Here is a 22,015-nt window from a genome sequence, read left to right as displayed (position 1 = left end):
TGCGCAGGACGAAAAACATTGCTGCGAAGACGTCCCCTCTAGGCGACGGTAAGGCATCCCTTGATATGTTGCCAGTGTGTGCCAGGGTATCGCGAGATGGTGAATGAGGAATGATGAAGGGTACGGTTAGGTGGGACGGTATACCTGTTATCATTCAACACGTTATCAGGTCGACAGCGCATTGTACTAACTCTATTCTTGTAGTTCGTTACGTTTAAGGTGTATGTGTATATCTTGCCAATAGTTAATGGTGTACAGTCGCACGCTACAGACGCCATGTTCATTTACAGGGTTTGCAAACTGTACGTGAAGAAAGACAGCATGCCGCCATCTTGCGTTCTCAATGACTTGAACCTTCACCCTGTACCCCAGTGCTTGTCGCGACTAAACTCATTCGAAAAATTACTCATTCAAAAAGTGGAACCCTTCCAGATATGTTACAAGCTAGACACAAAGCATGGCAGTCGACCGCATTCAAAGCGAGTGAGGTGCCAAGAACAAAATACTCCACCTTCCATTGCCAATTGACGGCAACCCGCGTCTCATGCATGACTTGTGTGCTGACAATACAAACATCATAGTGAACTGTGTACCAACCAGTGCGAAGATTGTCTGGAAGCACCTTGTCAGGCCGAAGGTTGTCGTCGCAGCCTTGCAGTGGTTAGCTGAGGAGACGAGACGAAAGATTCATGAATTGCTTGCACATTTGTACCAGTTGTACCGGCTATGCGAGTGCCATGGTAACAAACGCATTCCTATTGAGCTTTGAGACACATGTCAGGAGGGCGTTGTTGCATCACTGACCTCTTGCAGTCATTCCGTGAATGATATTTTGCGCGAGTTTGCATCGCACGCAGCGTCGCAGATCGTGTCAAATTACGCATCACACTGCAAAATTGCTCCTCATGCAAGTGGATTTCATTGCACTTCTCAGTTTGGGAAATGCTCAAATATGATAATTCTGCGTGTGAGTGCACTAGCCCTGAACATACAATCATCAGTCATGTAGGTGACCCGTTTGTGCGGGTGTCTCATAGCCTACCTCACGACCTTCTGCTTTCTTTCTGCATCACTTGTATCTTGCAGGTATATCACCCTGTGACGACCACATTGAAGTCTGAATTTGAAGTGTGAAGATGCTTCAGCAACCACACCATACTTTTCCATTGCTTTCATTGTGCTTCTACTGTGCATGTGTGTAAGTTGTGGGGTATACTTGTGATGACATTGTGTGCTGGCGACACGGTCAGATTTTGTCCATGCGTGTAACGTACACCTGCATGTTATGCATTGAAAAGGATCTGCCACTTACGATCCTGGGACGCGTATCAGGTCAGCTTTGTCTTGTGTGGGCTGTACCAGATTGCTGTTCACTTCTCTATCTGTGGGATATGTGACTTTCTGCAAGTTTCTGGTGTATGGTGGCCACTTCCTTGCTTGTCACTTTGTATGATATTACATTCTGTATTCGCTGCTTCCATGGCGTGGTCTGCAAACTGCAATCCCAAGTTGAGCAAATGTCATGTTTGCTATGTTGTTCTTTGGCCGTCAGCTTGTTTACACATTGTACAGTCAACTTTGCGTATAACGACACTCGGCGGGCCATCAGAAAAGTGTCCTTATTCGCGAAGTGTCGTTATACCAGAAGTCCCATCATATGATTGTATTACAGTTGGATGGGACTTTGCTCTGGGCATGGAAATTCTGTCGTTATTCGCGAATTGTCATTATATCCGCAGTCGTTATTAGCTAAGTTGACTGTAGTTGAATTATTTTGTTTCACAACTGACTTTCTCAAATACGGTGGCCACTGCTTTGCATGGCATTATAATTATTATATGAAGAATTTCCTGTTTGTTTCGTGTGCATGTGCGTGGCCACGTGTGTGTGTGCCGTGTGCATACGCATGTTTGTGTATATGTGTGCGGGGTAGCGAGGCGGGGAGGGCTGGTATGTATCAGTGTGTTATTGCAGTCTCATGGCTACATACAGTACATCGCGCGCGTGGTCATCATCTTTACCTTCGGGGCTGGGGTGGGGAGGGAACGGAAAAAGAACTGAAACTATCCATATAAAAACCGCTCTGTGAGCGGTTCTGAAAAACCTTTACTGGTACTGCCCCGTCATAAAAGTAAGGAATTAGAATTGGCCCATTGTCCCCCTAAATGCGAACTGATCCATATAAATCGCGAATGACGGGACCCGAACGCACCAGTAGCACGAGGTTCCTACCTGTGGATGCAGATGGGTACGTTGGTCAGGACTATAGGCCATGTACTGTACTAGCGGTAGGTGGTGTTACCCTATGATAATTGCTGTCCTGTGCCCTCCCGACCTCGTGCTACTGGTGCGTTCGGGTCCCGTCATTCGCGATTTAGGTGGATCAGTTCGCATTTGGGGGGTCAATGGGCCAGTTCAAATTTCTTACTTTTATGACGGGGCAGTACCAGTAAAGGTTTTTCAGAACCGCTCACAGAGCGGTTTTTATATGGATAATTTGTATAATTATAATAATAGAGTGGCTACGATAGTAAAGATCATTATTCCCGTAGCTATGCAGAAGACGTTACATCAGTAACGTCTGGCGCTATCCCGTATCTGTCCGGTACCGTACCGTACCATCAAACACAGTTGGCCACAAACAGCTGGCCGCACTATTAAAATAGGGCTTTCAAACGCAAGATCATAACGTGAAGCAACTTAGTAGTAGTAGTAGTAGTATTTATTATTTGACTAGGGGAGTCCCAACAGGCATGGCCTTGTTACAGGGAACCCTAGGTGAATCTTTGTGAGGTGAGCAAAAGTACCAGCAGATTGTGCCTGACGACAGTTTGGAGGAAGAGTGTTCCACCGACCTGCCGCCAGAAAAGAAACTGAGCGCAGTCCATACCCAATATGTACAGTAGGTAATACTAAGGCAGCTGTATCCTGGCCACGAGTACGAGCATTTGTGTGCGGGCCAACTGAACGCAGGAGAAACAGTGACTGAAGGAGGGGGCTAGTAATTGATGACAAGCAGCGATAGACCAAAACGTACACAACTTGAAAGAATGAGTATGAATGCGAAGTGTATGGGGGAATATATGTAGGGCGATAGTGCGAGTTCGAATCCCAGGTAATGCCTGAAAAAATAGGAGAATCGAAAAAATTATAGCATCCCTATGCTTTTTTTGCCGTCATCAAGGCGGTAGATGGTGCCGTATTACCCTCGACCGTACCTGTCCGGTACCTATCCCGTACCGTACCGTACAATCAAAGACGGCTGGCCACAATGCATAATTATTCAAATAGGGCTTTCAAATACAAGATCATAACGTGAAGCAACTTGGAAGAATTAGTATGTATGCGAAGTGTATCGGGGGATGCATGCAGGGCGATAGTGCGGGTTCGAATCCCGGGTTTAATATAATATGCTTAAAAAAAAAGTAGAAATTTATCAGAATTTATAACATCCCTATGCTTCTTCTTGTCTAGGTCATCAAAGCAAACAAGCATAGCGTAGGGCCCTGAGCTTCCAAGCGCTCTCGTTTCTACCGAAAAGGATGCAAGCATGTTGGGGCTAAGCAAACGAACCAAGTACAAAACACTTTGAACACCAACCTGGGGATAATGTAACGGAGTTCAGCCAGGTGTGAGCAGCACAGCATGGCAAGTGGGAACGTGAGAGGCCCGGGAGGCATGAAATCCGTCCACTCCCTCACCACACCGCACCTCAATGTCGTCATATAACAGGCATTCTTCTGTTTCCATGATACTGCTGGAGCTTAGGAAGAAAGTGGAAGTGTTGACAAACAAACACACTCAGAAAATATCCCCGTTTTGCCCGCATTATGAGCTTGACTCTAATCGGTGCGGTCTTGATCGCTAAGTTGGTTGATTTCTATTCTACTTCTCGCATTCAAGCTGGATGACAATGCAATAAAATGATGGCGACAGCTTAGCCTAGAAGTGGCTATGCAAGCACATAGTAAAGGCTATGCAAGCACATAGTAAAGGCTACGCAAGCACATAGTAAAGGCTATGCAAGCACATAGTAAGAGTTCAGATATCCGTTTTATTATCGTCGTCACGTTGTAGGAAGTTGGTTGTTCCAATTAAGGAACACGCGCTTCCTGCCGAACTTGACACTTGACTGACTCAGGACTGCCATCCGGAGCACATAACGTCATAAGGAGCACGACGCACTATGCACTCGGCAAACCTGCAAGAAAGCACCAATCCCTGCTCAATTCACAATGTTCCGGGGAATTGATCCCTCATCAGTTGAGCTTGAGTAGGCTGAGGTGGATTGTGCATGAAAAGCACCACTCTCCAGGCGAAACCACCACCAGAGATACAAACGTACAGATACGCTTTGTTTCCGGCGCCACAAACACCTAGGTAGGCCCAGGTAGCAGCGTGAGTCGCTTATGGTGTTATGTTAAACAGATGTTGAGAGGCAGTAGCTACTCGCAGTGCTGTCACCTCCGACTACTAGTCGCACGTCCGCGAGAGGGACAACAATACGAACTTAGACGTTGCGACTTCGGCGGTATTTGTCTTGAAGTTGGGTGATCCAACGAGGAACACACGCTTGCTGCCGCACTTGACACTGGACTGGCTCACGGCTGCCAACCGGAGCACACGACGACCACATCGCACCTTCTGTAATGGGTAGCCAGTCTCTCCGGAGGCGTGGGTTCGAATCCCACCGATGCCACCAATGTAATGGGTAGCCGAGTGGTAGGCGCGGTGAAATCAACACGAATTACTTTTATTCTACTTTCAGGTACACACCTGAGATATAATCGTTAGTGAAAGAAGAAGCGGCAAAATAAATAACTTTCTCTCCGGTGCTCACCTAGAGGTTGAATCCTTATTCTTCGAGTTAGCTTTCATTGCTATCCAATCTAATCTAATCTAATCTTCTCTTCATCAAAACAGAAATGCGCAGCCGCTTATATGCAGCAGACGCCGTACGCTTACATACGGAGATACACTAAATATACATCAGGCAAAGCTCCGTATTAGTTCCGTACTGCTTCCGTATTGGTCGGGCAGGGATACTACACTTCCACTCGGGAAATCTGCAAGAAAGCACCACTCCCTGCTCATTACACATTGTTTCGGGGAATTAACCCCTCATCACTTGAGCTTGAGCAGGCTGAGGAAGATTGTGCCTGAAAAGCACTACTTACAGGGCTGCCACACTTGGAGGGAGAAAAATCTGACGGTGATCGGGGACCGGTGAAAATATTTAGGAAAATGGCTTTCTGTTGGGGTCCCAGAGCACATTTTTAGTCCACACACATGCAAGCACGCGTGCATTTTACAGCTCCATGTACATGTACATGTACAATGACCGGCCAAAAAAATTGGGAACAAAATCGGTCGGTTTGTCCGACAGGCGATCACCCCCCCCCCCCCGATTTCCGAAAAATCGGAGCAAGTGGCAGCCCTGCACTTATATAGTGCTCTCCAGGCTACTCCATCACTGTGTATTGAGCAGGGAGTGGTGCTTTCTTCTACCAGGTTTGCCGAGTGGAAGTTGCGACGTGCTCCCCGTGTGCTCCGGATGGCAGTAGTGAGTCAGTCAAGAGTCATATTCGGCAAGAAGCATGTGTTCCTCAAGAAGCATGTGTTCCTCAAGAAGCATGTGTTCCTAGTCCTCGACCAGCCAACATCGTGACTAAGACCGCCCAAGTCGCAACATCTAAGTTCGCCTTGTAGGAGTATAATCCGTTGAGCTGAGAGATGTTTCACTTCACCAGCAATCGGACGCAACCCTTCCGAGCACAAGTTCGAACAAAATCAGATCTTTTAAGATCTGATTTAGTTGGAACTTGTGTTTGGAAAATATCCTAGGATTTTGCGATAATTATATCCACTGACGTACCTAGTGTGCACGGTCGTCTGGCGCTGCACGTCTCCAATGGAATCAACACGTGTGTTTCACATGTTCACCATAATTTTTGATAATGAGTTCCAGCAAGCGTGTTGCGTTCTCTCGACAGATGGCCAACGCTGCCAGTGCAGTCGCATCCAAGCGAAACGTTAGCACATGCATTGCCATCATGAGATATAATTAGAGGGTCAGTCATGCAAGTCAACAGGCTGCACCAGTTGCGCAATCCAGTTCCTTCTGCATACCATCGCGATTGTGTGCTTCTAACACGCAGGCAGGACGAGTCAGTGAATCCTTTCTCAGTTATCAACGATATACTCACGGCGCGTAATCCTTTAGCCAGAAGGATTGGGGGGGGGGGGGAACACTGCATATCGGCAATCTCATTCAACTGGCCGCTAATCCAGGAGACGAAGCAGTTTTATTGCTGGCACTGCTACCTGGCTTATTGTTTCCTTTCCTTCATGAATGACGAGTGCCGCGTGGTGTCCTCATAGAAGACATGAAGCGCTTTCGCTATTTGCTGACGATCCTATCAATCATGTGTGCAGTTATCCTGCCACTATCGACAGCCAGTAAACTAGCAGACTCATCTCCTTTCGAATACGTCGGTAAGTCATCATGTCATGAGCGAATTTTCTTCAGCATCGGAAAATACACGATTACTAAAGATAATGGCCGTGTCGTCTTTTGTTGCGGTAGTTTCTCTAGCCTTCGGATGTAGGCACCAGGTAGGCATCACTCTTTGATTATCATAACTCCTGGTGATCAGGAGCGAAGGACTAAAATACAGTTTGATTTCTGTCTCCTTCCAAAGGCAGTAGTGGGTTCCGCCGTTCCTATGAATGAGAGCAGTATCTTGGAGAATTATCTTCAACCTACTGCACAAGATTCATACTGCTCCTTCGAGTTCCCCTACGGTTACGTTGGTTCGTGGCAAGTCACAAAATTGTGGCTTTCTGCGTGTAGCGCAGTTCCAATCAGAATCAAAGCTCGTGGTACAGCAGTCCTCCTGCTCGACTACTGGAGCAGGTGATTTCTATTGCAACCATTGCAACCATTTGGCGAAAATTGGCAGGTGTACCCGCTTGACGGCAGTTGGGTACATATGCTCTTTGGGCATGTAAGTTTGTTTTAGGAGAGTGATCGTAAATGCCATGAAGACTTTAGCATAGTTACTGGCATTTCAACTCCAGCACAGGAAGCAGGGCACAATCGTGAATGCCAGGAGACGGTTTTGATCAAGAAACAACGGGAAAGCTGGTGGTGAGCTGTGACCCTACCGTGGCAGCGCGGGCACTATTGTAATGGCGACTTTACAGTTTACACATCGCACGTGTAGTGCCGCGTAGAGCCCTTCTATTGATGAGAAGGAATCGCAAATCCACGAATGTTTTTGAAAGGCTGTAGGGAATGGATTGTTTTAGTTTTCATGTTACAGGATGAATTGTAAGGTCATTTTGTGCATTTTACCTTTAGTTCCGTCATTTTCCACTGACGAGCGGAACCCAAAAATCTAGATTTTGGAAACATTGATGACTTCGTTGATGTATGGTGATGACGGCAGAATTTCGTTTTACCGCTATTTAGAATTGATCGTTTTGCTTCTGTGGTGTCTTCAATATCACATTATTTTGATAAGAAGAGATTTTGTTGTATTGGCTCCAGAACTTATGAGTATCGGTCTAGTTGCCTTTTGTTCGTTTTCAATATTAGTTTTGCTTGGATGATAGCATTGTGGTTCTTCTCATGCTCTTGCCGCATCTCCATCCGGTATTCGTTCTGCCTATCTTGGTGCTTGACGCGCACTGGCCTACTACACAACCGTTGCATGGGTACCATGTCCGTGTTGCAGGCTTTGGGCGCTGCTCGTGTATTGCTGTTACATTGATCGATAGCAATAGTTGCTGCTCCTTTCCCCTCCGTAGTGTGGTGTAGAAAGTTATCCCGGTGTCGTATAAGAACCCGTTGACCCCTCCCATTGCCATTAATCTATGTCTGACTAGCGACCTCACGCATAGACAAAGGTCAAACATGATCACAAATATGGATCCAGCTCCACTAAAGAAGCCTATCCAGAGTTTTAGAGACATGTTTTCGTGCCGTTCTATTTACTTCAGCCGTGAGATGTTTGCAATTATCTATTCTCTCGCGATGTGATACCAAAGTTAGTTGAGAGTACGAAAGATCAAAGTTGTCCTGTGAACTTTGTCGTGAGCAAACTGGGCTCCGGGCTCGTCACCATCAACTTTCTTATGCCCTCTGAATGCAGCTCACTTCAATTGCAATCACACAGGAGCATACTTGATTAGCGATAGCCGGTTGTTTGCTGACTCGTACTCTAAGGCAGATGAGAAGTGCACCGAAAAGAACGGATACAGCCTCATATCTGAGACCAACGCGACTTCGCAATGCGGCAACTCCTATATCAAGCATATTGAAGAACGTCTTGGAAAGAAAATAAAAATCTGGGTGAATTCTAGCGAATCGGGTCCTAGTTGCTTGCCGAAGAACTCCTCTTGCGACTCCAATGACACGGTGATCTTATGTGAGAACTTTGACATAAAAGCAGGTAAGTCTCACATTACAGAAGCAAGTAAAAAAAGGACTATTTACCAAGTTACCCGTATAAACTTTAACCTGATTCCAAACAAGAAAAATGGAGCGTATAACCTTCCCGTGATTTACTGTGTGTACCTTTCGCTAGAGTTTGTACTGGTCTGCACCTGATTGTCTATTCATAAACCCAGGAACCCATTGTTGCGAGTAGGTTAGGTCCAAATTATATGACCATGGGTGTGCCCTTTCCAGTATCTGAGTGGTCTGGTTTTTGTGGCATATTTCAGTAAATTGTTCTCTGTGCATCGTATAGCTGCATTACATGGGAATCGTCTTCCTCCGAATACTTGCAGCTAACAAGACCAACTGTTCGCAGTCGCTATTGATTGAAAATGGAACTCTGCAATTCCCATCGGGATACAGCTTTCCGTCGGAAGTCTATGCCACATGTGACAGTGGTTATGCGAAGAATCAGACAGGAGTTTTCGCTCAGTGTGGATCACAACCATTGAGGTGGCTAACAACAGGACAGGTTTGTGCTGGTAAGGCATCGTGTTCTATTGGTCAATTTCAATTTCTACGTCGCTCCCCCACATAGCTGTCTACACCAGCTAAACAGAAGTTTGAACTTGCATTTTGACCCAATGTTGTCCTGGATTATACACGGAGGAACAAAGAGGTAACTGGATTATGAGTTTTGAGTGACTGTCCATCAAAGTCCCCAGATTATAAATAACCCTTTATTGCCTGGCCCATACATTGATCGAACACCGATGTTCGAAGAGGTGGGCATTTTGAAATTATCGTAAAATGGTCGAATCGTTTGGAAAGATTGAAGTATGTATGTCGAAAGGAAAACTCTCTGCTGTCGCCTCGAACAATTTTCAAAGCCATAGGAACAGAGGTTCATGAGTTCTATTGGCACTTATAATGTTGGTCCCGGAAAATTTGCTCTCAGAGCGAGATGCGTGGGTCAACAGCTGGGGATTTCCCTGCTTACGAGACGTGTTGACAAGGCTACACCCATTCAACTTCAAAAGTAGGTCCCCGGGAGTTTCTATCGATAAAATTGAGTTTGATACGAGGTACAGGAGGGACATGGTGGAAGGAGATCGATCTGGAGCGTGAACCCAACGCTGGCGCGCCTTTCCTGGCTTGCGGCGCTGGGGCAGTGCATCCCGTCAAGGACTTTCCAGGATGCCCAAGTTCGTGGAATTTGTCCAGTGCAAATTACTAAGTAAATATACGTCCGATCTAGGTACAGATTTGGTGATTGTATAAAGAGAAACCCGAGTGCGACAGCAAGGCACAAACATGATTGGCATTACTGACACATTCAATGAGTTGACACCTACAAGTAGCTTCACCACATCTACCAGGCATGAACCAACAACCTTTCAACTTGGAGTGTTCGGGATAGGAAGTTTTACCTTGTTGAAAATTCAACAACACAATGCATTCAGTTGACCTTTGAGCAATACCTGCTCCTGCTCCACGTATCCTCCAATTCTCGGATAACTCGCACAGGCCACAAGCGGTTGAATAACTCCACCTATCCCGGTGTTCTCCACGCACTTGTTCATTGCCCATAGTTACTTGCCCGTTCACATCTGAATTGCCAAATGCCTGTTTCCAACTAGAAGCAACAGTACCACAATAAGTCTGATCAATCATACCTTTGGGCGTTTTGCCACTACGGAACGAAGCTATACGAAATGTGGAAAAGATTGGGTTAAAGCTTGGTCCATGCACTGTACTGAATGTTTTGCACTTTCGATAATTGTGCCTTTCGAATACCAGCCATTGAATGCAATATAAGTGGGAAATTGCCGAGTGGACATTTTTCTGGACACGCTCCTGTTTACTGGGCACATTGTAACGATCGACATCAACTTATTGGCAATGCTTCGGTCAGATGCATCGCTGTCAATACCACAACGCCTTTACCATCCTGCAAACGTAAGCATATATTTGACTAGTTATAGTGTGTCTCTATGCGTGTAATTCTTCACTTGTTGCTTGGAATACAAATATAAAGCACATAACGACGGTTCTATATTCACATCATAATTATATGGTTAAATGAAAAGGCGACGAGGACTAAAAAATATACTAAAAATATACTAAAAATTATATGGTTGGAATTCAACGTAATGCTATCTCATACAGTCCAGTACTAGCATAAAGACACAGCGCAGTGTGAAATTTAAATCTGAGTTTGCTATCTGTCCAGCTGTGTGTCCACAACTCTCAATCTCAAATGCACAACTCAACACAAGCTCTCGACTTGATGGCACAGTGGTGCATGTTAATTGCAGCTCTATGTTTGAAACGCTCGGCCCTGAGACGATGACATGCAATCTGCACAACTGGACGACTCAGCCACACTGTGAAGGTACTTAGGCGAGTGTTATAATATATTATATAAAAAGGTCCTCAGCAGCATAAATATCTGTTCAATCCTGCACTCCGGTAATGCCATCCCACAAATATTATTGCTGGCTTGACCCATCAATAGGGTGTGAGCATGTCTTCATGCATTACAGTAATGGATATTGCATTGATTTTAGTTTAATTAACCCTGGCCAAAATAATGATTGAATAGGTAACTCAATCATATCTCGGAGGCACTACGTAACAATAGTACCATTTCGTTTGAGTTGTTTGGTTGCTTCGCATGTCAATCAGTGATATGCAACCTCAATGTCACATGTAAGAGCCACAATATCTCGTGACCTTGCTGGACTGTTAGTCATAGTTAGTAACTTATAGATCCTTTCCTCTTTACATACTACTATATTAGGAATGGGTTTGCTCGCACACTGGAGCTACCGATATTCCTCGGACGACTTGACACTTGACTGACTCACGACTGCCATCCAGAGAACACGAGAAGTCCATCGAACCTTCGAGTGTGGGAGCAAATCCATTCCTAAACAAAATCATCGCCGAAGTCGCAACCTCTATTCCATATTACTATAATATTATTTTAAATATGCTCAAGAACCGGGTTTTCAATAGGGAACATACTATTAATTGCATTTTCAGAGAAATTCTCTAACGCCGGGTAACGATCGATGTTTTTGATGAAAAACTCTTGATTCGCACTATTTCGCAAAAAGGCAGATGATACATGTTCTCATTTGTGAGGCCTTATAAGGGTGCTAAAACAACTGTCAAACTTTTGTCTTTCTCCACAGAGATTCGTTGCAAACCTCCCCCTCCAGTTAATAACGGATTACAAGTTTGGAGCAGCCGGACAGGTTACGGAGTTCTACGACTTAAATGCGTGCCAGGGTATGAACTGGTTGGAATGAACACGACTAGATGTCTACATAACAGATCATGGTCTCCACCAATAGGGCAATGTATTCGTAAGTTGGTCTCAACATATCTGGTAATCTGCATGCTGTCTACTCTACAAGTGTATGGGCGAATAACAGGCATTCCATCATTCTATGCTGTGCACACACTGCAATATGTTAGAGAAATGATGAAGAGACGGAAGATATGTTGGTAGTTTGGAGTACCCATCATGCCTTGCATCGTATAGGGAAAGTAGGCATGGTAATGCTAAGTAAGGCTTTAAGTACGGCTTTGAGTAAGGCTTTAAGTACGGCCCGTAAGAAATCCAGTTGTGATACATGTTTGAACAACTTTGCCTTTGAAAAGGCGGCAAGGTGACAACAGTTTAAGGGTTGCATTAAAAGAACTAGCTTAAGCGTCATTTCACGACGCTTTTATTGGTTTCTCGGTATTGGTATTGGTTTTAGTTAGGCTTTAGCATTAGCCCTTTAAGTTAATTAAGAGCTGCCCCACACTTGAATGCAAAACTTCAAAAGATCGTAACTCAGTCCAATCTTTTAAGGTTCACATTACGTTTCCATCGGAGTTATTTCTTTGTGCATATCCACTTTCTCTAGAATTTTGTTCGTGACATCTCATTAAAACCTTCGTGAAACAACGCATCCGCTAGTTCTCCTATTTATTGAAAACCTTTCATTTCACACAAAAAGGGCACAGCGGAGGTTTACAGAGTTGTCGCAACTCGGAGTTGCGACAATTCTGTAAACCTCCGTTGTGCCTTTTTGTGTGTAATAGTGCTCCACATTATTGTGTTGACCCCTCTCCGATGGCAGACGTAAGTTTTCCTCCTTGTAAGAAGACATTTCGATAGAGCAAGCATTGAAAAATCTTTCATAGCTGTGAAGTATTGTGAGATTCGTGACCCTCGTCAACGAGTCCAGTCGTATTTAGCCCTATTCGTGCGCGGGTGTTGTGATTGGCTATACCCAATGTGTACATGTAATCACGCGAATTTGTTTCGGTGTGTGTGCATGCGTGTGATTATGTGTACATGCAGAAAAGGCATGCTCGGAAAATGTTCTCCCACCAGAGAATGGTGAAGTACCTCCTGGAAACTCTACGTACTTGTCAGTTCGCCATTTGCAATGCAACGAAGGTTACCAACTGCACGGTGATCCCTACACGTTGTGCTTGGCAAATGGATCATGGCTACATACTAACACGACCTGTTCAGGTATGCTAGTGAACTGCAAGAACTACTAGTAGTATCGATTGTTGGAATAAATTTTGATCCGCAAATGATGTCTGTGTCGGTTTCAATCAAATGGTACTAACGGTACTTCTATTCAGATCGCTGATACCTGATATTCGACGTTGAAATTAGAGCAGCATGCTGCGCTCAAGACATTTCAAGCACCATATTGAGTGCTATGTTAGATGTAGCTACATGTACACCGGTGTTCAGGACAGTACGGACAACACAAGTCACGACCGCACATCGGAAACTACTGCTCGCTTGAAGACTGTATAAAGTGTATTCACAAACACCAACAAAAACTGAAAACTGAAAAACTCTCAAAAGGAAACTAAACCAAAATGCAAGGAGGTCCGCTCGGCGCCTCCGCACCAAGACCATCTACGGGAATGGAGTCGTCGCAGTTCGCCCTCAAGTAAACAGCAACTATCGCAGCTAAGCGGTGAAAACTGCAAGAAAGCGAAAGCTATAGATCTCGAACACAACAGAAAAAGACTGTACCAAAGAAAGCGCATCGCTAACCGCGCAGCATTGTACATACACAGCGCACATTGCACTGTATATTTGGCAAAAAAACATAAAAGAAAATCAAGACAGTTCAGTGCGCAAAAACACATGGTCACGTCATGTTCAAGGAAATTCAAACTCTCTGACAGCATCTTTCTTTTTTTTTTTTTTTTTTTTCCTTTTAGCTTGCCGTGGTTGGCTATCACCTGACCTCTCATGTTTATTGGCAGTCTTCGGACGGGCCAGGAGATGTTGAATAAATAAATAAATAAAAACGAAGAGAAAAGAGAACAGAGAAGTTTAGAGAAGTACAAGAACGAAGGAATGGAGAAGAGAATCGTTCTTGAAAATAAGAGTGGAGAGAAGACCAGAGAGACCAGAGAGACAGACTGGAAAGAAGATCTACACAAGACGTGAGAGAGAAGAAAGGTGAGAGAATAGGCAGAACGAAAATAGCAAAGACAAAGTCCACAACAAATTCAAACAATGTTGACCTTGTTCACAAGTTCAACCTTCAGGCAGGAACAACCGGTGTATGCACTGCACTCAGTCACGATCAATATATTATGACTACTGCACCAATCTTCAGTCGTTTGTTTCTCAGAATGAGTTGGCTAAAGGGTTTTAAAAGATTTCCAATAACCGTATAGGGAGAAAATGCGTGCATTCCAAACCTCGACAAAAGAGGAAATGGAGAAAAAATACAGCGTGGAATGTGTGTCAAGTCCACGGTTCATCGAAAATCGTTTACATTTGAGAGACATGACTATAATACTACTTGGTCCGGCCAGTTACAATTCACTCTTATCTTCACACTTGTCTCAGGAAGAAAATACAAATATACGAGGGATGACACGATCACAAACCACCATGTACATGATAATGTACATGTCAGTAAGCAACTCAGCAAAATATTCAAGCAAGTTACACTTCTTCCTGGCCATTATCGTCACTGGAGGAAGAGCTCAAAACATTGGATCTGGACAGGTTCTGCACGTTTCATAGCTTGTTCCACTTCTCATTGTCTGGAATCACACTCAAAGACAGTGCGTGGCTGTCACCTTGCCACTCAGAAGCTGAGTGAGACTGCCCGCATGTTGGCTGTACGTGTTATCCCCATTCGTCACAATAATGCCTTTGTTTGAGACAAAAAGGCAACGCAACATCAGCACTGTACATTTTTAAACAGCCTCTTGCGCTTGTCGTACTTGCTGATCAGCACCCATACGAGCCGGTGGTGCTTGTGCACGCAGCCCAGTAATAGCTTCCGCTTGATGTAGCACCTCAGTGACCTTTGGCTGTGCGCACTACAACTAGTCCTAACGCTTTGTGCTTTTCTATACCTCCCCGCGCGGTAAACCATCCTTGCCACCGGACAGCTGTAAGTAGGCAGAAACTGTGTTCTCCATCGCTCTGAAATGCGAACATCCCGACCAATTTTACGGGCTTGAGCGGAGGTTGCATCGTTTTCTTGCGCTGACGGAAATGTTTGTCGGTGGCAGCTACAGTCAAAAAGACTCGAACGAACCAATCGCAACTTCTGTGATGGTTTGTGCTGCCATGTCGTCAGATGCAATGGCCAATGTTTATGGTCGGAGGGTGAATAGGTGGTTCCATGCCGTATGACACAGGCAGAACACCGAACAGTCAAGTGCAAAGATAAGCGCCAATTTTAACTTGGCGGACCAAATTAGTTCCATTATCTTTCTGCAATGGACGTTCGCCCATCCATACAGCGGTTTCCTATCTTCGATAGATTCGATACACTAGATAATTCTATTCATTCCACTAAACCAACTTTGTACTCACGCGAATTTGTTTCGGTGTGTGTGCATGCGTGTGATTATGTGTACATGCAGAAAAGGCATGCTCGGAAAATGTTCTCCCACCAGAGAATGGTAAAGTACCTCCTGGAAACTCTACGTACTTGTCAGTTCGCCATTTTCAATGCAACGAAGGTTACCAACTGCACGGTGATTCCTACACGTTGTGCTTGACAAATGGATCATGGCTACATACTAACACTACCTGTTCTGGTAAGCTAGTAAAGTGCACGAAACACTAGTAGCATCGATTGTTATAATAAAGTTTGATCCGCAAATGATGTCTGCGGCGGTTTCAATCAAATGGTACTAACGGTACTTCTATTCAGATCGCTGATACCTGATATTAGACGTTGAGAATATAGCAGCATGCTGAGTTTCAGACCTTTAAAGCACCGTACTGAGTGCTATATTGGACGGAGATACATATATACTGGTGTATGCACCGCACTCAGTCACGATCCATTTGGACGACTGCACAAATCCTCAGTCGTTTTTCTTTCTTTCTCAGAATGAGTTTCCTAAGGTTCTGCAATGGACTTGCGCCCATCCATAACGCGGTTTCCCATCTCTTAAACTGTAACCAGGAAATCCTATATAATTATAGGATTTGCTTTCTGGATAAAGGATTTCGCTAGACAACCTATGAAAATTGATGAAAATTTTATGGTTTCATGAGGTGTTTGGAACTGTTTTCCATATATATTCGTAGGAATAATCCAACCTTCAAGCCGACCGGCCAATTTTCAGGGTGAAGCTTTCGCTCTAGTACGGTTAACAGCACTAAATATGCCACCCTGTGGCAGTGCTCCCCAATCAATCACAGACATCTATTCATGGTATCTGCGTACTTATTCAGCGTGTTAGGCATTCTATACTACTTTCCCTGCCAGTTCTATCGTCATCTGCATTTATTACAACACTCTGGATATTGTAGAATACTCAAATCCTATTCAATAATCCGAGAAAGAAACTGACAGGTCCTCACTAAAACGGCCCTATAAGTCAAGTGATAATACTGGCACTCTTGAAAACTTATGTAGAGAACCTACTGATACTGCCCTAACACCTTACAATACAATTTAGGCACACAACATATCCCTGGCAGAAGCATGGTCATGATTATTGGAAATTTTTCAAAAAATCCTATAGGATTTGACAGTTTAGCAGATCTTCGATAGAATCGATACACTAGATAATACTCTTCATTCCACAAACCTAACCTTGTAATGACGCGAATTTGTTTCGGTGTATATACATGAGTGTGACTAAATCCGTTGATCCCCGAGCTCAAAAGAGTGCTCAATGTCAGAGACAGAGCTTAGTTCATAGCAGATTCAACGGAGGACGTTCAGGTTGGTTGTAACTCTGAGTTTCATGCCGCTAGGCAGTCATCAGACAACTGATACTCGGAACTACCCAACAGTATGCTTATAAACACATAGTTCCACAAGCATAAACAAATCTAGCGCTAAATCTGCTGTTAGGTAGGGGGAGAAAGTTGGCGCGGGCCAAGGCGCGACAGTAGAAGTGGCAGGAGGGTGGCGTGCAACCACAGATGTGAGCATGAAAGCCCAGAAAGAGGCAATGAGAATGCAGTGTACAGCAGACGGGTGGAGGTGCCAGGAGGATGGCAGGCAATGGGTCAGTGAGATATCTAGGGGTATTTGGATGACGTGTGGGCGTGAGCAGAGTGGCATAGCTAACAACAATTTCATTGTGTTATTAATAATTGATGTCGGGGTGCTCAGGCAAAGTGCAGTACAGTACTTGGTCAGTTCATTTGATAGGTGTGAAATTTGCCAGACGGAACTTTTTTTCATGCCTGCATTTCGAGATCATCTCAGACAGCTTGTTGAGCAGGAGCTTCTTCGGTGTCGTCAGGATGTAGAATTTTTCTGTGCTACATAGATTGTATACATTTTGACTCACATCTGTAAGATCGGCTCTTCTCGCGTGTGATAATGTGTATATGCAGAAAAGGCATGCTCGAAACTTGTTCGCCCACTAGAGAATGGTGAAGTACCTCCTGGAAACTCGACCCACTTGTCAGTTCGCCATTTTCAATGCAATGAAGGTTACCAACTGCACGGTGATTCCTACACGTTGTGCTTGACAAATGGATCATGGCTACATACTAACACTACCTGTTCAGGTAAGCTAGCGAAGTGGAAGAACTACCGGTAGCATCGCATATAGCAGCATGCTGCGTTTCAGACCTTTCAAGCACCGTATTGATTGCTATGTTTGACGGAGACATGTTTACACTGGTGTATGCAACGCACTCAGTCACGATCAATTATGACTACTGCACAAATCCTCAGTCGTTTTTCTCAGACTGGTGAGTTAGCTAAAGGATTAAGATTTCCAAAAACCGCATAGTGAGAAAAAGTGAAAAAGTGTACATTCCAAATCTCGACACGAGAGAAAAAGGAGAAACAATACAGCGTGGAATGTGTGTAAACTGCAAAGGCCATGGTTCATCAAAAATTGTTTGCATTTGAGAGACATGACTGTATACTACAATACTGGCAAGTGAAATCCGACCTCTGGCCGGCGCGGCGCACCGGCCAGAGGTCGGATTTCACTTGCCAGCATTGTAGTTCTACTTCGTAGTAACATCTTTCTGTTGCGGACTTGGGTAAAGCGGTTTCCTATCTTCGATAGAATCGAGTTTTTGAGCATACATGGTGTTGAACCAAACTGCCTGTGCTGATGGTCTGTGAGCTTGACTGTGCTGGGGCCTAGAGTGGAAGGAGTGAGTTTGATTGATTGGTTCTCCCACGAAGTGGAGAAGTATAGAATTCGAAATTTTCTGCTTTGGTGTTCCTTAAAAACATAGGTTTGGAATTGGATTAGAAAATACACAGAGGTACATGTACCAACATGCAAGATCTTGCCTTGCATTAATTCACAAAGTACTGCTGGGCATCAATTTTGATCTGCTGATACTCTGCGTGCTTTGTTTTCCCAGCCGTAATCACACTGGCACAAGGGAAGACCAACAGCGCTGCTCTCATTGCCTTTGTATCACTACTAGCTGTGCTTCTACTGATAGCGCTTGCAGTTATCTTGATGATGAGGCGAAGTTCCTTCAAATGCACAGGTGACCTCATGATGCCACTGTTTGGCACATGTGGAGGGAGCAAAGAGTGCAACAATTCGAGCAGGTCACAGGAGCTGTCGTCACAGGCAACACGAGACAACACGTATGCTGTACCCAAGCCGGAAAGAGGAGCTAATCAAGATACGCAACTCACCGAAGACGTCACCTACACGTCTGTTGTGATAGCTGGTGCTGATAAGCGCCCACAGCACGCACCATCCACGCCAGCCGCCGAGACGACAACTATCTATAGTGATGTCGTAATTCGGCAGAAGCCAAGCTAGATTTCATTTTCATGAGAATGATAAAGAGCTGATTTCTGTTCTTTTTTCTCCTCTTTGCTATTCTGAACACATTCTTCATTTTTCTCTGCTCTAACTTGTACTTCCACTGAAGAAAAGTCTGGAAAGTTTAACTGTGAAAAGTTGCTAGATGTTTTTGAAAATCTGAAGTGCTTTCTTCTCTTCTCTTTTTAAGCGTTCTGGCATTCCTGTCTCCAATGAATCTGTTTGCACCTGTCTTCCTACACGATTTTCAGTTTATAATGCATAGTTGACTTCTTGGGTAAGCAGAGTCCATAACAAGGCCACTTCGGCTCACGTGAGATTTCTGTCGCACGTCGTGGCTTCAAGTCTCCATGTATTGATTTTGCCTCATTTATAATCTATTATCACGATAGCGCGGAAAGCACATTTAATTTTTTTAACTGCATATCATTTTTAAAAGATCGCTCAACACACACACACACATATCCGGTCTCTGAACTTTAAAAAAATTAAAATATAATTCTCCATCAATATTTCGGTCTTGGGCCATCATCAGGATTGATGTCCTTCTCATGTTATTACTAGCTTTAGGGTTATTTAGCGTTTACCGTTAGGCGCTGCATCTGGGGTTTACCCTGTGTTAACGGCCGTCCTGAGTTCAATTCGGGAACAGGCACGATACTTTCCATCTTTCCTTTTTTTTTTCAATTTTGGCGCCTAATTATGTTCAGGCCGTATCCAGCCATTTCTTCACTTGCGTGTTTTGCCACCTATTTTTCCTTTAGTTAAAGCATGTTCCTGCACTGGTCTTGCTGAATTTGAACTTCGCATGAGTCCTAGGTTTCCTTTTTTCTTTGTCTTTTCCTTTCCTCAATTATACCAGTTCTCAAAACCGATGAATAGAGGCGGCAGGAAGGGGTATCTGTGCCAAAGTGCTAGGTAAGCTCATGTGGACAAATACTATATTATCGAAATATGTACACGAGGGATTTTACGGCGAGAGAAAATTTGAAGTACCTGAATTGATAACACAAAGTAACTAAGGAGAGCAGCAAACCTTTAGTAATCTAACGCGAACACAGGAGCAACTAAATATTGCGACAGAGCTTGCGGCCATAATTCCAATTTATTGCATTCCCAACTCGTGACAACCACGTGCTCTTAGCCGAACCAAACACTACACCGCTAAGACACTTCCGTTGAGAGAAAATATTTTTCCAAGCCTCTAGACAGCTGTTTCGCTCCCTGCCGGAGCCCATCAGTAGAGGATGATAATGATGATAATGGAGTGTGAAGGAATGATCATTCTTATACAGTAGAAATGGCGCAAGTGCGCTTTTCCACATAGAACAATGGCATATAAGAACAATAATACAAGAAACTAACTCTCCTCCTCCATGCGCTCTAAAGCCGACCATTGCTACCCTCCGTAGCCATTACTCACACCAATAACTTCAAACAACAAAGGGGTCACGGGTAAAACATTTCCTTCTGACAGCTGTTTCGCCTATCAAAGGCTCGTCAGAGAAGGTGATACTGATATTGTAATTGACATGGCATACTGATTTTATACGGTGTTAGTATTATGGGCGCAAGAAAGAAAATAGGCAAGGTGTAACACTGAGAAGTTCCAAGAACATTCTCAAAGCCCTTGGTTCTAGGAAAATAACAGGTGGGAAACTGTATTCGTCCACTCACAAGCTGCTAACATTTTGCATGGCTCGATAATGCAGCACAGATACAGACTACGAGTGTGTAAATATTCGTAACTGATCATGGAAAAGAAAAGAGTTTTGGCAAGGAACTAAACAAGAATATTAATATAAAAATTATTATGAATACTGAACGCCCTCATGCTCACGTGAAAGGTCGCAGCTCGACAGCACACCCCTAGCCCATGCATCACCGGACGGCATGCACGCACCACGACGACTGTCCCCGCAGAGTCCCCTCAGGCGTTCTCTCGAGCGACAGACCTTCGCTGGCCGTTACATCACGCCCGCTGTGTGGACCGACCGGTTCCGCCAGCGCTCGATAGCGACACATTCTGCTTGCTGCCATTGATGGTCGGGACAAACCAAACCAAGCGTAGCGGCGGACAGAAATGGGAGTCCTAACTGGGGGAATTCACCCGCTGTCACCACCGCTCCTCTCCCGAATCGTCGCGACGGGTCTTCGCCATGCTCCTCACGGTATTGACGCCGCTCCCTTCCCTTTCTCCCACTACGGTACCGTTCGTACGGCGCACATACGAAAATCAATAAAATGTTCAACGGTACCTTTCGGCTGTTGATTAATACAAGAAACTAACTCTACTCCTCCATGCGCTCTAAAGCCGACCATTGCTACCCTCGGTAGCCATTACTCACACTTTTGACATGTCTAGGCCGAGGATGTGGCAATCCCAACGGTACCGTTATCGCCTTGGCAGAGAGATATCTCTGCGTCCATACTACATCTGCTGTACTGCGACCAGCTCTGAATCCAGATTGCGTGTCGCCAAGGTGCCCGGAGACCTGCCTGGAAATACGGCTGAGTACGACCAGAGAGAGGAGTTTTCGTATGGTGTTTAACAGAATGATGGGACGCATGTTAGCGAAAATGCAAGCTGCTAACGGGTAAAAATTAATGTGAGAACAGTGATAAGAACTATTGTACGCGTCCCATTGGTGTAGGAACACGCCACACAGGCAACGCAAATCTTACGCGGAATAATGATGCCACTGGAAAGTACATGTATTTTGTTCATAGTGATAACTATTATGATGGTGCAATGCCCCTGTTTGCAGGCGAGGCGAGACTCACTGCCGAGATTCCCCAACGTGACAGGCTCGGTTGCCGTTCAGGATTCACACCGACCTGTCCGCCCTTCAACAGGACCGATGCCGATGTCGATGTGCACCAGGAAAATTGTAGTCGCGAGTGTGATACTAGCAGGTCTAGTTGCAACCACTGACAAACGAGAGGCCAGCTGGGGCATTCACTCCAGTCATGGCTGCTTCGTCGACGCTTCGTATCAGCAGCTAAGCTCAGTTTGATCAAACCTATAGATGTTGAGGATGTGTCTTGCTTTTCTCCTTCCTTCTTCACCGACTCGTCTTATCATATCTCTGTCTTTCTTCACCGACTCGTCGTGTCCACTCTGCTCCGCCACTAACGGCGCATTAAAACTTCACAACTAAATATTGCGACAGAGCGTTCGGCCATATTTCCAATTTAGTGCATTCCCAACTCGTCACAACCACGCGCTATTAGCCGAACCATACAGACACCAGCAAGGACACTTCCGTTGAGAGATAATAATTTTCC

At 44.8% G+C, this 22,015-nt stretch overlaps 1 protein-coding gene across 1 annotated transcript; it reads left to right on the top strand.

The window, feature by feature from the left end:
• The first annotated feature begins 6,281 nt into the window (after positions 1 to 6,281).
• LOC135819819 (sushi, von Willebrand factor type A, EGF and pentraxin domain-containing protein 1-like) lies at positions 6,282 to 19,602 on the top strand. The gene is made up of 10 exons (XM_065333100.1): positions 6,282 to 6,495; positions 8,157 to 8,456; positions 8,797 to 8,985; positions 10,244 to 10,402; positions 10,677 to 10,838; positions 11,644 to 11,817; positions 12,807 to 12,983; positions 15,371 to 15,547; positions 17,313 to 17,489; positions 18,309 to 19,602. Exons 1-10 carry the CDS (start codon positions 6,387 to 6,389, stop codon positions 18,722 to 18,724), a joined length of 2,040 nt encoding a protein of 679 aa, XP_065189172.1. The 5' UTR covers positions 6,282 to 6,386; the 3' UTR covers positions 18,725 to 19,602.
• Positions 19,603 to 22,015: the final 2,413 nt, after the last annotated feature.

Source organism: Sycon ciliatum, chromosome 6 (genome assembly GCF_964019385.1).
Source record: "Sycon ciliatum chromosome 6, ocSycCili1.1, whole genome shotgun sequence".
Classification (NCBI taxonomy): Eukaryota; Metazoa; Porifera; class Calcarea; order Leucosolenida; family Sycettidae; genus Sycon; species Sycon ciliatum.
This window is presented reverse-complemented; position numbering and strand designations above follow the sequence as displayed.